Here is a 25,813-nt window from a genome sequence, read left to right on the forward strand (position 1 = left end):
GGAAATCTCATAAGACTAACAGTGGACTTCTCAGCAGAAACTTACAAGCCAGAAGATATTGGTGTCCTATTTTCAGAGTTCTTAAAGAAAGATTATTTCATATTTATTGAAAAAACATATATTAGAGATATATTTTGTATTTTGCTAAACTAAACTTCATAAATGAAGAATATATAAAGTCTTTCCAAAACAAGCTAATACTAAGGGAGTTCATCACCACTAGAAATCCACTTCAGGAATTCACCCCACAAGAAATGATCCAGGGAGTCCTGAACATGATAAAGACATGTAAAAGTACAAAACTCACAGGTCTTATTAAAAAACTACACAGTTGAGACTACAAACCAGCTATGTAACAACTAACAATGACAAGAACAAAACCTCACATGACAATATTAACTTTTAACATAAATAGATTAAATGTTCCACTTAAAAGATATAGATTTGTGGACCAAATTTGGAAAACAGAAACCAACCACATGCTGCTCACAAGAAACCCACCTAACTTAGAGAAACCTATACAAACTCATGGTAAAGGTATGGAGAAAGATATTTTGAACAACAGAAACAAAAAGCATTTGGTATAGTTATATTTATATATAAAAAAGACTAAATAAACAAGAGAAAAAAAGACAAAGAAGTTCATTATATAATAATAAAGAAAGCAAGAAGATATAACAATTCTAAATATATATGCACTCAAAACCTCAGCACTCAGATTCATAAATGAAATACTACTAGAGCTAGGTAGAAAGATAAACAGCAATATAATGAGGGCAAGCAACCTCCACACCCCCAATGACTGTACTAGACAGATTGCCGGGACAGAAAAAAAAAACAAAGAAACCTTATACTTAAATTGGACTCTAGAACAAATGGACCTAACAGACATTTTTACGACATTCCACCCAACAACCTCAGAATATATGTTTTTCTCACCTGTGCATGGAACATTCTCCAAAATAGACCATATGCTAGGCTACAGCTACAAAGCAAGTCCCAAAAATTTTAAAGCTTAGAAATAATATCAAGTATCTTATCAGAACATGGTGAAATATAACTATAAATCAATATCATAAAGAATTTTCAAAACTATCCATATACATGAAAATTAAATGACCTACTTCTGGGTAATTTTGAATTAAGCTAAAAATCTTCTGCACAGCAAAGGAAATAAAAAACAGAGTAAACAGACAACCTCAGAATGGAAGAAAATATTTGCAAACTATGAATCTGAAAAAGGACTAATATCCAGAATCTACAAAGAACTGAAATAACTCAACAAGAAAATAATAATAATAATAATCCCATGAAAAAGTGGACAAAGGATATGAAGAGATATTTTGCAAACGAAGACATGAAAATGACCAAGAAATATGAAAAAAAAACTCAATATCACTAATCATCAGAGAAATGTGAATTAAAAAAATGAGTTATCATCTTACATTAGACACAGTGGCCACTGTCAAATAGTCAAAAAATAATAAATGTTGGTGGCAGTGAGGAGAAAGAAGAATGCTTATATGCTGTTGGTGGGAATGTAAATTAGTACAACCTCTATGGAAAACAGAATGGACATTTCCCAAAGAACTAAAAACAGAACTACCATTTCATCCAGCAATCCCACTACTGTGTATCTGCCCAAAGGAAATCAATTATTATATCAAAATGATACCCAGACTCATATGTTTATAGCCTCACTACTCACAGTAGCAATAATATGGAATCAAACTAATTGTCCACCAACAGATGATTGGATAAAGAATATGTGGTATAGATATATGCCATAGAATACTACTCAGCCAAAAAAAAAAAAAGAAAAAGAAAAAAAAGAATAAAATCATGCCTTCAGAAGCAACATGTATAAAACTACAGGCCATTATTTTAGGTGAAATAATTCAGATTCAGAAAGGAAAATCCCGTGTATTGTCACTTATAAGTGAGAGCTAAATAATGTGTACATATGGACGGAGAGTGCTGAGTAATAGATATTGGAGACTCAGAAATGTGACAGGATAGCAGGAGGGTGAGGAATAAGAAATTACCTAATGGGTGCAATGTTCAATATTTGGGTGATGAATACACTAAAAGTAAAGACTTCACCGCTATGCAATATATCCATGCAACAAAACTGCATTTGGACCATCTAAATGTATAAAACATAGAAATTAAAATTTTAAAAAATAAAAGAACACATCATAAAACACCATGGAAGTATCTTAAGAAGTTAAATTTATAATAGAACTGGGGAGGATCCCGAGAATAATGATGATATAATATCTGTCATTGCAGAGTCAAGGATAACTTTATTTAACTGAAACTAAACAACCTCAAATGATTTCTGGTCTCATCATGTTTATAATTCTTGATGACTCACATATACATCACAAAAAGGTAAATTCTCATCAAAGATTTATTAGTGAAGATGTATGCACTAAGAAATTAATTAAAATTGGTATTTTTGTTTAATGTAATCAAGGAAAAAGAACCCAAAATAGCATTTCTAATATATTTTAAGTTAGAAAAAATATAAAAAACACATAATTAATATATTACAAATAAAGAAAACAAACCAAGACATATTTTCAAGGTCACATGGAAAGGCAAATTCTAGGTATCCTGAATATTTATGTTAACATATAACAGTTTTTGTTATATGTACTATTTATATGAATGTTTAATAAATTTGATAATTATTCCGATTCAAATAAGAAATGTGTAAAATTATCTGTTACATGTTGATAATTTTTAAAAATCAGCAACATTACTAAATATTATCCAAAATATTATTTTTCTTATTCGGAATCCTCCTTTCTTGCTAACTTAGAAAAGTACAAGCTAGAATTTATAAATTAGAATCATACTAAAAAGAAAATTAATTACATCATAACCTCAATTATTAAAACACAATTACAAAATTAGATTTAAAACTATTCTTAAAAGTAATGTCACAAAATAATAACTACAGAAATTTGCTTTTGTGTTTGTTTTAATGAGTTTTGCAGATTATTTGAGAAAATCACACTTGAATGAGAATCACTGGGATTTCTCTCCTAAAAGTCTATACCAATCTTCTACATAGCAATTCTTTTTTTTTGTATGTGTGCTTGTTTACATATTTTGTGCTAATTTTATATAAATTCTCTCTGTAGTAATACTGTGAAAAGCATTATCCTACAAAGAAAAGTTAAGATCTTGATTATTGGGTATTATTCAAATGCTGTATTTCTATAGAGGTAATAACTTACAAAACGTGATTTAGAGAAGAATGTGAATGGACACTCCATGAATTAGAAATATTTTTCTTCATCTAAAACTCAAAACCCTAAGTCCTAGTACTACATATGTGAAATGTTAATGTGAATTTTTAACTTTGACATACATACTCCTTATTTAGCTTAAGTGCTCTGTAATAACAATTCTGTGGAAACCTTTCCACAAAGAAGAGACCTCCTAGGACACTTGAAATATACTCAGATGTCTGTCAATCCACATGCAGTTTTCTGTTACATGGCTGAGAGAAGAATATTTGAAAAGAATACTAAGCTGGTATTTCTTCGTTTAATGTTTGGAGGCCTGTACTATACTAGCAATTCCTAGTTATGTGTTCAAATGATCCTAAGTCTTTCTACAATTTGCAATAGAAAGACATTTTCTACATCAGCTTCTACTGCTATGTCCGCCTCTCCAACTTTCTCTCCTTTAGGTTTTCATTTCATGTCTGGTGATTGGAAAGACTATTGAAGCAATATATTCACAATTTTGTGTTCTTTTTTGAAGAAGACCCCTCAAAATTGTAAAAGCTTCTGGCTTCATAAAACCTAAATTTACCTATCATCACAGAAAATAAATTTATGATTCTCTTAAATTAAGCCTCCGCCTCTCAATTAGAACAAAACTCAAACTCTTTATGATCCATGCCTACTCTTCCAATGTTATCAAATGTCTCTCTCCTCCACTAAATCCAGGATTCAGATTTTATGATCTTTGAACTTTATTAAAAAGGTCAAGTTCTTCGCTGCCTCAGCTGTTGCACATACCCTTCTCACTATAATGAATGGCTTTCAACCATTCTTTACATGGATGACTTCCTATGTAAAACAGATCTCCAGTTCCTTCCCTCCTATTTTCTATCTCAATTATTGGATTTTCTATTTCTCTGAACACAGTTAACCATAAAATATATTTTAAATATTTTTATTACTTGGATATTTGGCTTATTTCTTTTTTGTTTTCCACTCTCTTATATTAGAATAAAATCTCTGGATAGGTAGACCTGTGCTTGTGTTTTCACCATTTTCTCCTGTCCTATGATAGGTGTTTACAACAGCTGGAATGAGTCAAATTTAACTGGAGCTTTGACACTGCCTTTCATCTACAATGTACTCATTCTCTTTCTCAGCTGTGACTATTTCAAAACTTTTCTATTCTACCTAGTACTCTTCCTCCTCCTTCGCCCACACACTATTCAATCTCAGATGACCATGTCTCATACTTCAAAACAGAATCCATCAGCTTCTACCATTTTCCAACGTTACTGCTCATTTTCCTTCCCATCTCCTGTCACAAAGTTGTAAGCAGTCGTGTTGCCACCTGTCACAAGGTTGTAAGCAGTCCTGTTGCCACCAAAGCACAATACCTCCACAGTAGCTGTGAATCCCTTCCCGTCGCATTTTCTCAGGGCAACTATGTAAGTCATGTGTTCAGCCTTTGCAGCTCCCCTTTTGCTGTATCTGCTCTGGTGTCTTCCATCTTTTTTTTTTTTTAATTCTCCCTTCAGTGCACAACTTTCCTCAAGCAATATTCTGATCTTCCTATTTGATTCAAAGCCAGAATCTTGAAAGAGTTATGTCCACAGTCTGTATTGAATGTCTTGCTCATTATTATTATTATTTTTTTATTATTATTTTTTTAAATTATTTATTTATTTATTATTATTATTATTATTATCATTATTATACTTTAGGTTTTATGGTACATGTGTGCAATGTGCAGGTAAGTTACATATGTATACATGTGCCATGCTGGTGCGCTGCACCCACCAACTTGTCATCTAGCATTAGGTATATCTCCCAATGCTATCCCTCCCCCCTCCCCCCACCCCACAACAGTCCCCAAAGTGTGATGTTCCCCTTCCTGTGTCCATGTGTTCTCATTGTTCAATTCCCACCTATGAGTGAGAATATGCGGTGTTTGGTTTTTTGTTCTTGCGATAGTTTACTGAGAATGATGATTTCCAGTTTCATCCATGTCCCTACAAAGGACGTGAACTCATCATTTTTTATGGCTGCATAGTATTCCATGGTGTATATGTGCCACATTTTCTTAATCCAGTCTATCATTGTTGGACATTTGGGTTGGTTCCAAGACTTTGCTATTGTGAATAATGCGGCAATAAACATACGTGTGCATGTGTCTTTATAGCAGCATGATTTATAGTCCTTTGGGTATATACCCAGTAATGGGATGGCTGGGTCGAATGGAATTTCTAGTTCTAGATCCCTGAGGAATCGCCACACTGACTTCCACAAGGGTTGAACTAGTTTACAGTCCCACCAACAGTGTAAAAGTGTTCCTATTTCTCCACATCCTCTCCAGCACCTGTTGTTTCCTGACTTTTTAATGATCGCCATTCTAACTGGTGTGAGATGGTATCTCATTGTGGTTTTGATTTGCATTTCTCTGATGGCCAGTGATGGTGAGCATTTTTTCATGTGTTTTTTGGCTGCATAAATGTCTTCTTTTGAGAAGTGTCTGTTCATGTCCTTCGCCCACTTTTTGACGGGGTTGTTTGTTTTTTTCTTGTAAATTTGTTGGAGTTCATTGTAGATTCTGGATATTAGCCCTTTGTCAGATGAGTAGGTTGCGAAAATTTTCTCCCATTTTGTAGGTTGCCTGTTCACTCTGATGGTAGTTTCCTTTGCTGTGCAGAAGCTCTTTAGTTTAATTAGATCCCATTTGTCAATTTTGGCTTTTGTTGCCATTGCTTTTGGTGTTTTAGACATGAAGTCCTTGCCCATGCCTATGTCCTGAATGGTAATGCCTAGGTTTTCTTCTAGGGTTTTTATGGTTTTAGGTCTAACATTTAAGTCTTTAATCCATCTTGAATTGATTTTTGTATAAGGTGTAAGGAAGGGATCCAGTTTCAGCTTTCTACATATGGCTAGCCAGTTTTCCCAGCACCATTTATTAAATAGGGAATCCTTTCCCCATTTCTTGTTTTTGTCAGGTTTGTCAAAGATCAGATACTTGTAGATATGTGGCATTATTTCTGACGGCTCTGTTCTGTTCCATTGATCTATATCTCTGTTTTGGTACCAGTACCATGCTGTTTTGGTTACTGTAGCCTTGTAGTATAGTTTGAAGTCAGGTAGTGTGATGCCTCCAGCTTTGTTCTTTTGGCTTAGGATTGACTTGGCGATGCAGGCTCTTTTTTGGTTCCATATGAACTTTAAAGTAGTTTTTTCCAATTCTGTGAAGAAAGTCATTGGTAGCTTGAAGAGACTGCATCAACTAACGAGAAAAATATCCAGCTAACATCATAATGACAGGATCAGATTCACACATAACAATATTAACTTTAAATGTAAATGGACTAAATGCTCCAATTAAAAGACACAGACTGGCAAATTGGATAAAGACTCAAGACCCATCAGTGTGCTGTATTCAGGAAACCCATCTCATGTGCAGAGACACACATAGGCTCAAAATAAAAGGATGGAGGAAGATCTACCAAGCAAATGGAAAACAAAAAAAGGCAGGGGTTGCAATCCTAGTCTCTGATAAAACAGACTTTAAACCAACAAAGATCAAAAGAGACAAAGAAGGCCATTACATAATGGTAAAGGGATTAATTCAACAAGAAGAGCTAACTATCCTAAATATATATGCACCCAATACAGGAGCACCCAGATTCATAAAGCAAGTCCTGAGTGACCTACAAAGAGACTTAGACTCCCACACATTAATAATGGGAGACTTTAACACCCCACTGTCAACATTAGACAGATCAACGAGACAGAAAGTCAACAAGGATACCCAGGAATTGAACTCAGCTCTGCACCAAGCAGACCTAATAGACATCTACAGAACTCTCCACCCCAAATCAACAGAATATACATTTTTTTCAGCACCACACCACACCTATTCCAAAATTGACCATATACTTGGAAGTAAAGCTCTCCTCAATAAATGTAAAAGAACAGAAATTATAACAAACTGTCTCTCAGATCACAGTGCAATCAAGCTAGAACTCAGGATTAAGAATCTCACTCAAAACCGCTCAACTACGTGGAAACTGAACAACCTGCTCCTGAATGACTACTGGGTACATAACGAAATGAAGGCAGAAATAAAGATGTTCTTTGAAACCAACGAGAACAAAGACACAACATACCAGAATCTCTGGGATGCATTCAAAGCAGTGTGTAGAGGGAAATTTATAGCACTAAATGCCCACAAGAGAAAGCAGGAAAGATCCAAAATTGACACCCTAACATCACAATTAAAAGAACTAGAAAAGCAAGAGCAAACACATTCAAAAGCTAGCAGAAGGCAAGAAATAACTAAAATCAGAGCAGAACTGAAGGAAATAGAGACACAAAAAACCCTTCAAAAAATAAATGAATCCAGGAGCTGGTTTTTTGAAAGGATCAACAAAATTGATAGACCGCTAGCAAGATTAATAAAGAAAAAAAGAGAGAAGAATCAAATAGATGCAATAAAAAATGATAAAGGGGATATCACCACCGATCCCACAGAAATACAAACTACCATCAGAGAATATTACAAACACCTCTATGCAAATAAACTAGAAAATCTAGAAGAAATGGATAAATTCCTCAACACATACACCCTCCCAAGACTAAACCAGGAAGAAGTTGAATCTCTGAATAGACCAATAACAGGAGCTGAAATTGTGACAATAATCAATAGCTTACCAACCAAAAAAAGTCCAGGACCAGATAGGTTCACAGCCGAATTCTACCAGAGGTACAAGGAGGAGCTGGTACCATTCCTTCTGAAACTATTCCAATCAATAGAAAAAGAGGGAATCCTCCCTAACTCATTTTATGAGGCCAGCATCATCCTGATACCAAAGCCTGGCAGAGACACAACAAAAAAAGAGAATTTTAGACCAATATCCTTGATGAACATTGATGCAAAAATCCTCAATAAGATACTGGCAAACAGAATCCAGCAGCACATCAAAAAGCTTATCCACCATGATCAAGTGGGCTTCATCCCTGGGATGCAAGGCTGGTTCAATATACGCAAATCAATAAATGTAATCCAGCATATAAACAGAACCAAAGACAAAAACCACATGATTATCTCAATAGATGCAGAAAAGGCCTTTGACAAAATTCAACAACCCTTCATGCTAAAAACTCTCAATAAATTAGGAATTGATGGGACGTATCTCAAAATAATAAGAGCTATTTATGACAAACCCACAGCCAATATCGTACTGAATGGGCAAAAACTGGAAGCATTCCCTTTGAAAACTGGCACAAGACAGGGATGCCCTCTCTCGCCACTTCTATTCAACATAGTGTTGGAAGTTCTGGCCAGGGCAATTAGGCAGGAGAAGGAAATCAAGGGTATTCAATTAGGAAAAGAGGAAGTCAAATTGTCCTTGTTTGCAGATGACATGATAGTATATCTAGAAAACCCCATTGTCTCAGCCCAAAATCTCCTTAAGCTGATAAGCAACTTCAGCAAAGTCTCAGGATACAAAATCAATGTGCAAAAATCACAAGCATTCTTATACATCAATAACAGACAAACAGAGAGCCAAATCATGAGTGAACTCCCATTCACAATTGCTTCAAAGAGAATAAAATACCTAGGAATCCAACTTACAAGGGATGTGAAAGACCTCTTCAAGGAGAACTACAAACCACTGCTCAAGGAAATAAAAGAGGATACAAACAAATGGAAGAACATTCCATGCTCATGGGTAGGAAGAATCAATATCATGAAAATGGCCATCCTTCCCAAGGTAATTTACAGATTCATTGCTCATTATTTTTATTGGCAGATTCTATGTAGGGTCTGTCTCTTCTACTCTATTGAAAGCCATTTTTGTTATACTTGTCATTGGCCTGTACCTTACCTAATCCATCACAATTTCTGAACAGAACATAATAACTAAGTTAGAAATATTTATCACTTTGATAATGATAATAAGGTAATTAAATTATAACTTCTTTGACTTTATTATATAAGGCACTATAGCAATAAATATTTATAAATATTTTAGTCTGCTAACCAACACAATCCTTTGAAATATTAGAACTGTTTGTAAATATTGTGACATTTTACCAAAAAGAAAGAGTCAACAAAGCTTCAAATAGACTTGCTGTGTTGGCCAAAGATACATGCCTAGCAAGTAGTGGAATTAGAATTCAGACAGGGTGACTTATTAAGCAATCTGTTACACTCACTCCCTTTTCATTAATAATTTCCTTATTTTTATGTCTATGGCAACATTCTAGATTTTTTCTCCTGTTTCTCTGGGTCCTCCTTTTTTCCCCATTTTCTTTACTATCTATTGCTCTTCTGTCTTATATATAAATGTGGTAATGTTTCAGGGCTTCATCTTGAGCTCTTCGCTCTTTTCATTCTGTATTCTTATCCAATTTAGTGTCATCATTTATATGATGATACTCCGAAATGCATATCTCCTCTCTAGGTGCATATCCAACTACACAGTTCACATATCCACTTTTGATTTTCCATTGGCGACTCAATTATAATGTGTCCAAGTCAAAATTTGCAACAGCCCTCTCAAAATGCTTTCTATCCATTCAGTACCATTTTACAAAATGGTATTGCCATTTACCTACATACTTGTGAGAAAACAATTAAAAACAAACATGTGAGTCCCTTGATCTCACTTTTTTTTTACACCCAACATTTAGTAACATCACCTGTACTTTTCATCACCAAAATGTTTTCCAAATCAGCCTTCTGCTCTGCACCTCCCCTATCATCACTCTCTCTCAGTCCCCACACTTTCTCACCCTACCTGGACTCATTGTGTCGCCTCTTGCCTACAAAAAGTGCAGCATCCAGGAAAACAATCCAACAAAACTAGAAATCAAATTATACCATTCCTTTTCTTAAAACTCTTTTATGGGTTTTCATTAGTCATAAAATGAATCCAAATGATATGATGCCCTGAGCTGATCTGGATAATTGTTTCCTTGCCTCCCATCTAGCCTTAGCAGGCTAGACTCTGCTTTACCGCCTTGAAATATATTGTTCTGTTTTTACAGCTTTGCATATATTTTTCTTTGCCTTGGAACACTCTGCATATACTTGTTTTCCCAGAGTCAATCCTTCTTCTAACCCTGAAAAATAGATGGCTGATTGGGAAACATAAATGAGATTCACGTAATGGTCTTCAGAACTTGTCAAATTTAGAAAATAAAGAACTACACTCAGAAAGTACAGAAATTAACACACAAGATAGAAGATGTAAAGTAGAAATAAAAAAAAACAAATTAGCTGAGGAAGTTGTAACCAACTATAATTTTGGTAATGAGTGCTAGGTTCTAAATAATTTGAAAGCTTTTATTTAGGGTAACAAAAGCAATTACACTATAATCACAAATCTGGAAGGTAGGTGGCCCATAGGAAATATTAATTTAATGCACTATTTTAGAGATATTTTCAAAACTCCCTTCTTTTCCCAGTTTATGACAAATCAGGAGATACCTTGATTTTAATCAACATTCCTTAACAATTCCTCTATATAATTCAAATTTTTAAAATTGGAACACAGATTTATTTTCATTTTGAAAATGAATTCCTGAAAAACCAGTACTTACCATAACATATGGGTAATTCAGACCAACCATCGTAACCACACACTATGGAACCAGTAGTGCTTCCAGTATTGCTTTCATAACCATCATGGCATTCATAGTCCAATATGTCATCCAGCTTAAACCATGTGATGTCATTTTTAGCTCTGGCATTCATAAATACTGGCATATCACAAGATTCTAGTGCATAAAAAATTTAGTATGTCTTTCTAATGTCATCTAATAATCTAACTGAGTATTTCCCATTCTAAAAAGAAAAAGCTTTATTGATTAGATATGCTAATAAGTAAGTACTGTACAAAAATAATCTATTACTGGTGAGAATTTATTGTCATAAAATAGTTGCCAAAAGTGAAAGTGTATGTTTCTACACAACATTTTTTTCATTGCTTAAGCCCCAAAATATATTTTAAAAACATTTTTCTTAATTCACTTATACTAAAGCATTTATGACAATGCTAGTAATAAAACAGGCCACTACAGGTGTGCATTATTTTTTAAAGAAAATCATAGCAGAATTTTGTAAATTAAGAGTCCAGACTAATTTGTAGTTGAGACATATGTAAAAACGAAAAAAATGATTGAAAAGATGAATTCCTATCTTATACAAGACATTTTCTTCTTAATAATAAGAAAATCTTAAAAGAATAATTAATAAAAATTTAGTATAAAATGAGCTTTTTATGAGGACTAACATTTTTTGTAAACTAGACCTCATATTAAGCACAGACATTAAAAAAATGAAAACAGTATACATGAATGTCTTAAATATTCACTTCACTTAACATGAGTATATTAAATATTACTTCAAATATATTACTGAGAGGCAGGAGGATCATTTGAGATTAGGAGTTCGAGACCAGCCTGGCTAACATGGCAAAACCCTGTCTCTACTAAAAATACAAAAATTAGGCGGGCATGATGGCAGGTGCCTGTAATCCCAGCTATTCAGGAGGCTGAGGTGGGAGAATCACTGGAACACGGAAAATGGAGTTTGCAGTGAGCCAAGATCATGCCACTGCACTCCAGCCGGGACGATGACAGAGGAAGACTTCATCTCTCTCTCTCTCTCTCTCTGTCTCTCTCTCTCTCTCTCTCTATATATATATATATACACACACACACACGTATATATATATACATATATATGTGTGTATATATACACGTATATATATACATATATGTATACATAGATACACATATATGTATATATATATATACATGTATATATATATATACACACACACACACACATATATATATTACTGAGTGGTTTTGCAAAAAATAAGACAAATTGTGCCAATTGTTCCTAGAAAATTTTCATAAATATCTAGATAGTGTGGTAGGGAAATCTTCATAAATATCTAGATAGTGTGGTAGGTAAATCATGCAATAGAGAAGAAATTGGTACCATCTAGGAATATTTTGTCTCTCCACTACCTAAATATTTATGAAAAATTTCTAAGAGGGAAGATATTCAGTATTAGACATATCCTACAGTGTCAAATCTACAAATTATAGAATTTAAATTATTTTGATATTATGCACTATGCATCTGTATCTTCAATAAAAACATTACTTTTATATCTAGGAGTAAAGACTTTGATGTAAAAGTCTAATCATATAAAACAGATATATATATAACAGTCATAAAGGTCTCAGCTAAAGCAAAATCAGTTTAAACCAGAATACACATAAAACTCCCTAACTTGTTTCTGTAACACAGAATCCTTTAGAGTAGGAAAAGCCTGAATGGAAAGACAGACTAATATTTGAGTAATTAATGTGAAAGGAAAAAAAAATTGATGTCTGCTTTGTTCCTGTAGGTTTTTTTTTCTTATCTTTTCAAATGAAATTATATCAGCCCCCACAAAAAGACTAAAGTTAGTAAACTTTTGTGTATCATCTGGATAATCAATACAAACATAATAAATTACTTACTAATGCATGTGGGTTGAGGTGACCATCCATTTTTCCCACATGTAATTGATCCTGATGTTTCACCGTCTGCTGTTACATATCCTAGTTTGCATTGATATTTTGCTTTTTTATTTAAGGCATATGTATACTGAGATTCAGAAATAAACCCATTCTCAATATCTATACTTGATTTGGAACATGTTTCTAAAAGGGAAGAGAATAAGAAAAAGACAAGCGTATGTTCAATAACATTTTATAAGAATTTAAATAATATGTAAATATAAAAAATAATGAGTCATTTGTAATAGAAAATCTGGATAATCATAAGCATTCAAATACTAAAGTCAAGGAAAATAAGTTCAGAGTTGCTGAAGATATTACATCAAGACTCTTCATCACTTTTTAAAACAAGGCTCTATTTAAGACACAATTATTTCTAAGAAATTATTGGAAATCTGTTTGTCTAATGGAATTGGAATTCTACAGCATGTCGGAACTCAATAGACAATGCGGATTATTTCTTAGGACTTTTTAATCTTGCTTATTTTAGATCTTCTGACAATTCCAAATCTCATTTAGCCAATTGGAGTGTCTGAGATCCCGTGATGATCTTAGAAAATCTGCCAAAATAATTGTCATAGCCTTTGGCTCCAAGAATTTGAAATGTCATTCTTATTGTGTGCTTCAAAGTAAATGGACATGTGGAGTTCAAAGAAGATGAGGAACAGTAACAGATTTATTTATGTTGAAAGGCCAAAATGATGATTCCTTAAATTATATAGAACTGAACTTGAAAGAGTGGAAGTTACTGTTTCTGTAAACTGATGATAGAAATTACTGTCGGTTACTAGGTTGCTTCCCAGAACTCAGCTTCATTTATAAATAACTCATGGATAAGGAGAAAATCAGAAGAGGAAACATTAAATATTTTGAATTGAATGATAATAAAAACATATTAAATAAAACTTGGTGAGATGACACTCAAATAGTCCTCAGAAGGAAATTTATCATTATATAGCTATAAAAGAAAAGAATAAAAACTGAAAATACATTATTATTTATAATAAATTATAATAAAGAAAGCAGACAAAATCCAGCATGAGTATAAATTTTGAAACACATCCAAATATGAGCAGAAATCAAATAGAAAACAAACAGTAGAGACAATTTAAAAAGGTAAAAGGCCAGGCAAGAATAATCAAGTAAAACAGAGTTCTAGCCACAAATAAGGAAATGGAACCAAATAGATGAAAATAACATTTTCAGACATTGGAAAGCAGGAAGCACCTAATTCCAGAGAAAAAGTGACAATGAGATGAGTTCCATCATCAAAGTGACTTTATGCTGGAAGAAATTTTCCAAACACCAGCACGGAGAAGGAGAATTCAAGCAGAAAATGACACACTTGCTGAGTAGAAGAAACAAAGCTCAGTGCTCCCAAAGAAGATGAGGTCATTAGAATCTGCAGGAAACAGAATGAGGAAAGAAGAAACTCTGGAGTGAAAGGGCTCTACAAATTTCCACAGCAACTCCCTAGATTATTTGGCTGAATATTGACACTCTGGAGAGTAGAATAAAACTCCCCAAGAATGGACCAAGGATAGCTATCAGATGAAGAACACTACCAGAGAACAAAAAGGTAAAGGATTCCCAGAGCACACACAACACAGGGAGACATTTAAATGGAATCAATCAGAGTAGAAAGACTCATTTGAACATCTAGGTCATTTAGTAGAGACATCAGAAGCAGCTTAATATTCTGAACAAACTATCTCTGGGGTTTACCCAGAGGCTAAATGGAACACAGTTCTAGCCTCCCTAAACCAGCTTTTTAAAAGCTTAAAAATAAGCCTTGAAAGAACTAAGTTGACCCATAACAAACTTAGACTTAAAAAAAAAAATTAAAACAAGTAATCCTTGGGGTCTCACAGATGTACAGACTTGAGAAGTTCTAAAGCTGCTTCTCTTAGCCAAAATACAGAGTGGAGTTAAAAAAAAAAAACCCCACATTTTGGCAATAATACCCTCTTCACACCTCCCTCCAAAAATCACAGTAAATATTTTATGGAATACTCACCCTACTCCAGCCAAACACTGATTGATATCAAAAGTTGTGGAATGGCACTAGAGCAGTATGAAATAAATTGGTGTCACTAAATACCTGGGATAGAAAATGACGGTGTTCCACTTCAATAACCTTAGCCTCTACCATTAGATATTAGAAAAAGTAGGAAAATATTAATCTCAAAGTAAGCAGAAGAAATACTACAATAAAGATCAGAGATGAAATAATAAAGAAGTAAATATGTATATAAACCAAAAATATGTATATAAACCAAAAGCTTGTTATTTTAAATCTCTATAATTGAGAAACCTTTAGACAGACTAAATCAGGAAAAAAATGACACAAATTGTTTATAACAGCAATGACAGAAATGACATCATTATGGTTTTTACATATATTAAAAGAAAAATAAAAAATATTCTGAATAATGCCATGTCAATAAATTCAAGAACTTGAATGAATTAAAAAATTACTGAAGCCACAAACTATCATAGCTCTCTCAAGAAGGATTAGGTAGCATTAATAAATTCTGTCAATTAAACAAATTGAATTTTTAGTTGAAGGATGAAATACAAAATATTTAGTTATAAATCTAGTAAAATACAGGATGTGTATGCTGAAAATCACAAAAAACTAAGGTAAGACTGTATGATCTTACTAAATCAAAGGATATATAATGTTCATGGACTGAAAAATTTAATACTATTACATATTAGTTCTCCCCAGATTCATCTATGAATGTGTCCCAGTTCTAGCGAATAACCAAGCACAATGTTTTGCACATATGAACATGCTGATTCTAAAGTCATATGGAAAGGTAAAGGGGCTAAAATAGCTAAACAATTCTTCAAAAGATAAGAGAAGTTGAAAAACTCACATTACCAAATTTTGAGACTTAAAAAAAGCTACAGTGAGTAAAGGATCTCGTGATACTGGTTAAAGGATAAACACGCAGAAGAATAGAAGAGAAAACGGTGTCCAGAAATAGACTCACATGCATGGATCGATCCTATAAATAGCTTCTATTCTATTTTGTTATAACACTATCAGGTTCACATGCCCACTGTTTAGCAATAGACCAATACGCTGAGACAGTACAGTTTGCAGCAAAGAAAGGCTTTAATCAACACAAGGGCACCAAACAAGGAATTGGGAGGATTTTCAAGCCCCAGATCTGTTCTGAGAAGGGGCTATGTGCAAGAGACCTTAAGGGGATCATGGAGGGTGAGGGGCTAGAAAATTTGGGTTGTCAATTGGTCAGGGTAAAGGGGATGAAGTCACCAGGATGTGGAACCTGCATTATTTCCTGAGTCAGCTTTTTGCTGGGCTCTTTAGACCAGTTGAGGTTTGTGTCTCTGTGTGTGTGTGTGTTTGTGTGTGTGTGTGTTTGTTTTTTGTTTTTGAGACATGGTCTTGCTCTGTTGCCCAACTGGATTTCAGTAACGTGATCTCAGCTCACTGCAACTTCTGCCTCCCAGGCTCAAGTCCTCCCACCTCAGATCTCCTGAGCAGCTGGTACTACAGACCTTTGCCATAATGCCCGGCTAACTTTTTCATTTTTTGTGAAAATAAGGTTTTGCCTTGTTGACCAGTATTTTGGTAGGTTTTTTTTTTTTCGTATGCAGAACCTAAAGGAGAAACTCATGCAGAAAGATTATCGTCTCACAATGTCTTAGATTTTATCTATAGAAAGGAAAATGACCAAAAGGTCTTGTGACAAGGGCTTCTTTATCCTAGGGTAGTAATCACTGACCAGCTACCAAGAAGTAGGACAAATGGAAAGCTGACTTAGTCATTACTGCTGATTTTCCTGAAAGCATAGTTGAATTTTTCCCCCTTAATCAATTTTATATAACTTTCCTAGGGACAGTTTCAGTTCCTCCTGGGCTTGATCCCTTCTCAATCCTGAGGTGTAACAGCTAATATGGTACGAATCGGGCAATGGCCATTCTAGCTTCTTTTTGCTGACACAGGGCACAGAGAGTGAGTCAGGATTAGAGGAATGAAACCGTCTTGTAACAACCTGCAAGTTGTTATACCCAGCTTAGGGTGCTGCATGAACATGTTAGTACTTCAGTCTGTGGTTTTATTGTAATATTTAATTGAATAGCAGCCTATGATGTAAATTATAAGCCCCATAAACAGAATTGTGAGCTTGAACTTTAAGATCCCTTGAAAAATGGACTGGAAAACATGGAGTATTGAGGGGAAAAGCTCAAAAAAACTAGTCAGACATAGGGTCTGTGGTAGAGACATACGGTCTCCAGCGAGACTGCTGAAAGATTTTCTTTAGCTTGGTTTTTATTTTACCAGAAGCATTGATATAAGTACAACAGGTGGTATTGATCACTGTACAGACTCCTCTCTGTAAAGCCAAGAGAAAATCAAGTGTAGTTCTGTTGTCAAGAACTATCTGGGCAAGTAAATTTGAAGAGTTTTCTCAGCCTTAATGTTCTTAGCAGCCTCTTTTGCAATTATTTCTAAGGTTGCCAATAAGTTTCTGATCATGTCCCAGTGAGTGTATACTCCATAGCTAGGACTCGTGATGCCTAGAAGGCTCTGCCACCAGATATATTGATATATGCCTGGCAGTCCCTTTTGGAGTCTGTGGGAAAATGGGCAGAATCTTTTGTCATTAGGATGGACTGAGAAGTATCTCAGTAAGTGAGAGCCCTTAATATACAGGTTATTGAGACACCAGTGGGCTTGTCGTAACAGAGGAGGGTCTGATCCTATGCCACAAATAAACATGTACCAAGGGGGCACATAGGTAAAGCCCTCAAGGGTACATTTATTGATGGATTTTTTTCATGGGGACTATAGACAAATGGAATTGAACTAGGGATCTTTTTTTACAGGCTCCCCAGAATTTGTGTGATATTCCCCACTGTAAATATTTTTGGCATAGTAAGGAGAAACTTTTAGTTTTATTTCCCTTCTCCTAGCTGCATTTGCCTGCCCAGTATGCCATAGGCCATGGAGGGCCTATGTAATGGAATGACTTTCCATTATGATAGGCAGAAAGAGATTGACACATGGGGTGGTTATTTCTTGGTGTACTATTACTTGGACCTAGAAAGTAGCCATGGAAAGAAGCTGGTGCAGATAGGTAGTCGTATTTGGGACACCCAGAAAGTCAGTGACAAGTATGACTAACAGAAAATGCTTATTTTGAATAGTTTGGGGGAGTTACTGATAGATCCAACATTCTGGTAAGTTTCTTCCAGTGGCAATACCTTGAAACAGTTGAACTACAGTGTTGCTATGCCTGTCTAGGCACTGTAGTAACAGCAGAGGTATAATTAGAAGTTTTAAAACAAGAGTGACCATTTCTAAATTTTAGAATGTCCACATAATGAGTGGCAGGAGACTATGTTAGCATGGCATAGAATGTCTAGAAAATCTATAAGTCTAACAATTGTAATGACCAAGGGAATTATGAAGTAATGTCTATAAGGGTAGCAACTGTAATGATCTAGGCAATTATAATGACCAAGTAAATATATGGCTTAAGCATTCAGTAAGGCAGGGAATAGACAGGAAGGTATCTCACCTTTTTATATAAAATAATTATAATAACAAAAATTCCTATTATGCTCAAAGTAACCATTGTAGTAGTCAAGAAGATATATGTTTTGTCTAATTTCATTAAAGTTACTTATCTGATATTTTTCCTCAAAAGATATTTGAGGCCCATCAAAGATTTACTTATCCATTCAGATAGGGTTGAGACAGTCTCTGAAGTCGAAGTGGCCTCTCTACATTTCTTGAAAGGACAAGAATCTGGCAGGGTGGGTTTTATATGGCTGTGGTGAATCCAGGGTCTAAGTCCTTCAAGCTGAACAGAAGAATGAGTCACCAGTCATACTTTGCATGGCCTCTTTCACTGTGTTTTTAAGTGGTCCCCAGGATGTTGACTTTTCCTGGTCTTGAGCAGAACCCAGTCTCTGGGTTGGATGGGATGAAAGAGAATGTCAGTTGGATACCACAATCTGCTGGAACCACAAACTCGTAAATAGTAGTTAAAGTACAACCTAAAGATTGTGTATATTTGATAATATCTAATTTATTTATGTGTATGCTATTGGCATTCCTTAGTCTGAGAAGATAACAGAAGAATGATCTCCCATGTAAAATTTTTAAAGGGCTTAATTTAAGCCCACTTTTAGGGACCACCCTTACTCTGAGCAGGGCAATGGACAGAATGTTATTCCAGGTTGTTAGTTTCTTGGCAAATCTTAGCTAAAGTTTGTTTTGTTTTATATACTATGATTTATCTTTTGAGTTTTTTCAGTAGACTTCAGTCTCCAGGCTGTATGAAGATTCCAGATTATGCTGAGGGCCTGGAATATATGGTGTCCTAGGCTACAGGAGTTGCATTATGGTCACACTGGATGGAGACAGGCCACCTAAACCTGAGGGTAATCTTCTCTACCAAGGCTCTCATAACCTCAGACATTCTCTTGGTCTTGCAGGGGAATGCTTTTGTTTATCTTGAAAATGTATCTAAAAATACAAGCAAGTATTTAAAATTTCCTGCTACTCTTGGCATCATGGTAAAATCAATTTGCCAGTCCTCTAATAGCTCTGCACCTCTTGCTTGAATCCTTGGTACTGGGGATGGAGGACCAGTCTTAAGATTGTTCTGGGCACAAAGTAGGTATTTTAAAATTATTTTTTGGATAGTCTTCTTTAAGTGTGTCCCAAAGACGTAGTCCTGGATCAATTGAAGGGTGACATGCCTGCCATACTGTGTGGTATCATGTATGTGTTTGATGATATCTGTCACAAGATACTTGGGCACCAGAACCTTTGCTTCCGTGTTACATATCCACTCATTTTGAGTTCTTTGATTGGAGTCAAAGCCTCAATCGAGTTCTCTCTTTACATCTTCTTCCATTAGGTAGGGATTTTAGGCTGAAGTTTATTTCAGGGGTTAATGGCATTAGGAAGGCTTTGGGCATTTTTTTCTCTGTTCACCCCTTTAGTGGCCTGCTCTGCCTAGTGATTTTTTTTCTTGCTACCAAATTGTCCATCCACTGATGTCCGTGGTAGTGTATTATAGCTACTTTCTTGGGTGCCAAGACTGCCTTTAGTCAGGCTAAGATTTCTTTAGCATGCTTAATTGTTTTTCTTTTTTAATCATCAAAGGTTAAGAGCCCGCTTTCTTTCCAAACAGCCCCATGAGCATGGACAACAATAAAAACACACCTGGAATCAGAGTAATCGGTGACTCAGGAGTCTTTACCTAGTTGGGATGCCCTGATTAGGACTCTAAGTTCTGCCTTCTGTACCGATGAACCCAGAGGGAGTGTCTCTGCATCTAGGATCTGTCACAGGGTTACAATAGCATACTCAGCCTTCTGTTGTCCGTGGTCCATAAAGCTGCTTTCCTTAGTGAATATTTCTAAGTCCAGGTTTTTAAAGGGAATTTTGGTCATGTCTGGTTGAATAGAACACACTTGCTCAATAATTTATATGCAGTCATGTATAGGTTTATTTAGCAGGATTTAGAGTAGAAACAGCTCTCAAAGCAACACTAGGATTATCCAGGAGGATGACTTGATACCTATTCAGTCTTCTAGAGGTAAGTCAGTAGCTCCACTTCTGTTCCAACAAACAGCATACACAGTGTGAGGTGTGTACTGTGCTAGGTTAACCCAAAGTGAACTCTTCTGCCTCCTGGAGAAGATCACAAGAGGTGCCAGTGGCTCAGAGACAAGAAGTCCAACCCATCATAACAATGTCCAGCTGTTTTGAAAAGTAGGCTACAGGTCTCATGATATTCCCCAAGTCTTGGGTTACTACTCCTAAACCCACCCCTTCTCTCTCATGTGTGAACAAATCAAATGGCTTTCTTAGTTCAGGGGGTCTCAGTAGCCAGATCCATTAGTAATTTTTACTTAATGGTTAGAAAGGCCTTTTGACATTCCTTGTCCATTCTAGAAGGCAAGGGTCTGGTCCTAGGGCTTCATAGAGACATTTTGCTATAAGCCCAAAATAAGAAAATGAAATATGGCAACATTCAGCCATACATAAAAACCCCTCACAGCTGCTGCCATGTCCTGAGTCTGGCCACCCTGACAAGAGCTTCTCTCCAGTCCAAAGCAGATTACTCTGCTCCTGAGAGAATTCAAACCTAAAATATATAATTGAGTGTTTCAATATTTGTGATTTTTTTCTTGGATACTTTGGATCCCCATCCAGACAAAAACAAATGTAAAGCCAGTATAATATTCTGGTCAATTTGCCATAGTTGTGCTGGCTACTAATATGCCACCAACATATATAAGCAAAGTCTCATTTTTCAATTGGAGGTCCCAAAACTCCTTAGCATGTATTTCCCCCAGATGGTTAGTGAGTTTTTGAAGCCTTGAGGAAGCATCATCCAGCAATACTATCATTTAGCTTTAGTGTCAGAGTCTTCCTATTCAAAGGCAAACACTTCGTGGGACTGTGGACTCAGGGGAATACAGATGAAGGCATCCTTCAGATTCAAGACTGAACACTAGTACAACTCACTGGTTAAAGTCATGAATAATGTATAAGCATCAGGTATCACCAGATAAATGGCTTTGAAAATCTGCCTAGTAGCCCTCAAATCCTGTACAAACCAATATTCCTCATTTCCATGTTTTTGTCCTGGCAAGACAGGTATGTTACATGGGAAATGAGGAATTCTTCCTGTATTGCAGGAAAGCCATTAGCAGAGGCTAAATGCATTGCTGTGCCTTTTCTTTCAAAGGATACTGCTTTAGATTTGGCAGCGTCACTCCTGCACAAAACTTGACTTGTACTGGAGATGCAGTTTTTGTTTTCCCTGGTCTCCCATCTGCCCATGTTTTTGGACTAAACTTTTGGAGTATTTCTTCAGGGGTGCGGGCACTTTCAAGGATCTCCAGTTGTAATAATATGACCTGCAGAGCACACGCTTGGTCTGAAGGCACCTGGGTGTCCAATCATCTCAGATAAAAAGTAATCTTAGCATTTAGTTTGGTTAAGAGTACTGCCCTAACAGGCCAGGAGCAGTGGCTCACACCTGTAATCCCAGCTCCCAGCACTTTGGGAGGCCGAGGAGGGCAGATTACCTGATGTCAGGAGTTTAAGACCAGCCAGGCAAACATGGTGAAACCCCGTCTCCACTAAACATACAAAAATTAGCTGGCCGTGGTGGCACATGCCTGTAATCCCAGCTACTCGGGAGGCTGAGACAGGAAAATTGCTTTAGCTCGTGAGGTGGAGGTTTCAGTGAGCCAGAGGTTGCAGTGAGCCACGATTGTGCAACCACACTGCAGCCTGGGCGACAGGGCAAGACTCTGTCTCAAAACAAAACAAATCAAAACAAAACAACAACAAAAAAGGAAGACTTTCCCCAACAAAGGGATAGGACATTCAAGGATGTATAGAAAAACTCTGTCTTTTTTTTTTTTTGACAGAGTCTTGCTCTGTCCCCCAGGCTGGAGTGCAGTGGCATGATCTTGGCTCACTTGCAAGCTCTGCCTCCCAGATTCACGCCGTTCTCCTGCCTCAGCCTCCCGAGTAGCTGGGACTACAGGCGCCCACCACCATGCCCGACTAATTTTTTGTATTTTTAGTAGAGACGGGGTTTCACTGTGTTAGCCAGGATGGTCTCGATCTCCTGACCTTGTGACCTGCCCATCTCAGCCTCCCAATGTGCTGGCATTACAGGAGTGAGCCACCGCGCCCAGCAAAAAACTCTGCTTTAAATGATCTTACTCTAGCTGACAATCCAAAATTTGGAGGAATGATCTCATCAGCATTATTTTCTGAGATTTCAGTCAACTTCCTTATTTCTGAGGAAAGTTTAGACAACCAGATATTTAACACTAAACAGGTGGCACCATGTCTACTAGAAAGTCCAGAAGCTGATTTCTCACCATCATCAGGATCTCAAGCCCCATGTGGGAAATATGGAGGATGTTGTCTGGGTCAGGAGAAGCCCCTGGGTGCTACCATTTCTGGTCTTTTTCTTCAGTATCTCTCTCAAGCTCCCCAGCTATCCCAGGCATTTGGTGGGCAGAAGGCTGACTGTTTAACATCAGGCTTTGTAAGGCATGAGAAATTGTCCTTTCAGTGTCCCCCCTGTTGCAGTAAGCACACTGGTTGGGACCTGCAATGGGATGTCCGTTTTTATTGGCTTTTGGGGGCCCAGGTGGTTCTACCATAGATGGAGTGTCTGATGACGGCCCTTGTTGTGGTCCAGGGACTACTAGGGTCAGAGCCACAGATAACAAGTCAGCTTGCCATTTTCATTATTCCTTGTGTTTTATTTTCCACTTTTTAAACTTGTGATCAGTAAATACATTAAAAACAATCTTCACTAATTGAGACAAAAACATGTCCAATGCCTCAGCTACGTTTTGTAACTATCTCTGAATATCTGGGGCACTTTGTTGGATAAACATCATGTTAGCTATCATTAAATTTTCTGGGGCTTCTGGGTCAATATCCATTTATTCTCTGAAAGCTTCAAAGACTTGTTCTAAGAATTCCAAAGCAACCCTCATTAGGCTTCTGCTTGACCACCCTGGACCTTATTGAGGCTCCTTTGCTTGGGCACTCCCTTGCAGAGGTTGATCAAAATGCAGTTTTGATAGTGTTCGAGGTTAGATCTACCTCCAGTGTTTATATTCCATCCCAGGACAGAGGTGGGAACTGCAATCTGAGCAGCTGCCCTTACTGGATTACTGGGAGAGTCAGTATGAATAAGATCAGCCTTTTCCTCAGCTTTTTCTAAAACCATTCTTTGTTTCTCTGAAGTCAACAAAATATTGAGCAAATTGGGGGTACCTGCTCAGGGAGGGTTCTGTGTGGCAAATACAGAGGAGAATAGATTCTCCATATGCTTTGGATGTTTTTTTTTTTTTTCAATCCTGTTCCTTCCATAAACTTTAGATCTTCTCAATAAATAGGCATATTATTTTTCTAATTAAGTAGGTTGGAAGTGGAGAACAGAGAATAAACCAAGATAAATCCTATAGGCTGGCCTGTGGCAGCAACACCTCCTATAAGCAGTTGTTATGGGGAAACTGCCTCTCAGAACCAGAGTGACTCCCCGGCTAAATGGAGTTCCCTGTTGGGTATAAGAAGTGACACCCTGCCTAAATGGAGCCCTCTGTTGGGTTATAAGAAGCAGAGATCATACCTGTTGCCCTGGATTTGTGACTTTTTGGTGGTGGGGACTCTGGAGAGGTGCCAGTAGTGCTGCTGCAGCTCCCCCATAAGGTGGAGGAGGGTGAGTCATAGATTCCTTTAACTGAACCATCATAGCATCATCTTTTTCTTGTAAATCAGTCCAAACAGTTTTTAATTTCTTGCTTTATCATGATTTTACCTTTTTCTACATTGTTCTACTTTTCCAAAGCAACATAAAACATTATACATAGGGGATTTCATATCATTCCTTTTCCTTCTTACAAAACAAATCTAGCTACAGGATCATACTGTAAGCATGAGAACCACGCAGTGGCCACTGTTCTCCAAAATCCAGTGGGTATTAAGGTTAAGCCATGTTAAAAAGTAAGATAATCTTTTTTTGTTTCATGGAATGATAGACAAAGGCCTTTCAATTTTGGAAGATCCAGCCCATCAGGGTTGCATTGTGGGTTACTTTGGGAGAACTAAGGGACAGTCCTTAGTTCATGAGAGCTAAGAAGCTGCTAGGGCTCATCTCTGGGTCTGCCCCAGTGGCAAGGGGGCACTAGGCGGTGAGTAAATGCCCTCAAAGAGAGTAACCTCTACCTGGCTTGCCACAAATAGTTACGAGATTGTCAGATTTGTATGCCTGCTGCACAGCAACAGGACAATACACTGAGACAGAGGGGTTTGCAGCAGAGAAAGAGTTTAATAATCTCAAAGCCACCAGCCCCATTGGGCTGCCTGGAGGAGCTGAATTAGCATTTCCCATTCTGGCTGGAATAATACACACGTAACAAAACACAGATACTAGTCACCATACTCAGGACCCAAGTATTGACCTGGCAAGACTCAAACTTGGTTCCATTGGCCCTTGTCATCTTTGATCTACTCAAGCTGGAGAGGGATGACCTTCGATCAGAAGTTCAGTGGGTAAAGCCTGGGAAAGATTGAAGAGCAGATGATTACCCTGAGTTAGGCTTGCTCAGATTCCACTAGCAACTCCTTCAGGACTAACTGAATGTGACTGACCAAACAAGAAGAGTTCCCTGAGTTAGTAATTTCTTCCACTAGTAATTTCTTCAGGGATCCCCTCCGCAAACATAAATACATATAACAAGACAAAGACAAACAAAAGACCTTTCCATATAAAGTTTCAGATTCCAAAATCCAAGACCATTTCTCCCAAGCAATGCCCTCTAGTCTTTTTCCATCTGAAGGGAGATCTCCTCAAATAAGTTCCTACCTAGACTTACAGAGTGTCAATAAGACCTCAAAAAAGGCCACAAGACCTCTAAGATGAAAACAGGCACACACATATACACACACATGCAGAAGGAAATGGGGTGCCAGCTGCTCTGAGAAAACTCACCTGAGACGAGTTCTGAGACCAGAAATGGTTTCTCTGCTGCAGACAAGGTTATGTGCTGAAAGTCAGCACTGCCCTGCCAACACAGAAGGCCCCAGCAAAGGCCCTTAGTTCATCATAACTAAGCAGCTTCTTGGGCTTGTCTCTGGGTCAGCCCCAGTGGCATGGGGGCACTGGACTGTAGGTAAATGACTGCAAGGAGAGTGGCTTGCCATGAATTTTTTTTTCTTTTTTTTTTTGAGATGGAGTCTCACTCTGTCTCCCAGGATGGAGTGCAGTGGCACGATCTTGGTTCACTGCAACCTCTGCCTCCCAGGTTCAAGTGATTCTCCAGCCTCAGCCTCCCAAGTAGCTGGGATTACAGGCATGTGCCACCATGCCTGGGCAATTTTTGTATTTCTAATAGAGACAGAGTTTCACCATGTTGGCCAGCCTGGTCTCAAACTCCTGACCTCAAGTAATCTGCCC

General features: G+C 36.9%; 1 protein-coding gene across 5 annotated transcripts in view; it reads right to left on the reverse strand.

Moving 5' to 3' along the window:
* CFH (complement factor H) overlaps positions 1–25,813 on the reverse strand; it is a 110,381-nt gene that overhangs the window by 24,406 nt on the left and 60,162 nt on the right. For 3 of the 5 annotated variants that reach the window (XM_009239736.3, XM_009239745.3, XM_002809669.4), the window contains exons 10-11: positions 12,777–12,959; positions 10,839–11,015 (exon numbers count right to left, since the gene is read on the reverse strand). In XM_009239736.3, the coding sequence (XP_009238011.2) occupies positions 10,839–11,015; positions 12,777–12,959 (360 nt within the window). The remainder of the gene's footprint in view (positions 1–10,838; positions 11,016–12,776; positions 12,960–25,813) is intronic. The other 2 variants (XM_063726085.1, XM_009239740.3) reach the window with 1 other exon arrangement.

Source organism: Pongo abelii, chromosome 1, assembly GCF_028885655.2.
Source record: "Pongo abelii isolate AG06213 chromosome 1, NHGRI_mPonAbe1-v2.0_pri, whole genome shotgun sequence".
NCBI classification, from domain to species: domain Eukaryota; kingdom Metazoa; phylum Chordata; class Mammalia; order Primates; family Hominidae; genus Pongo; species Pongo abelii.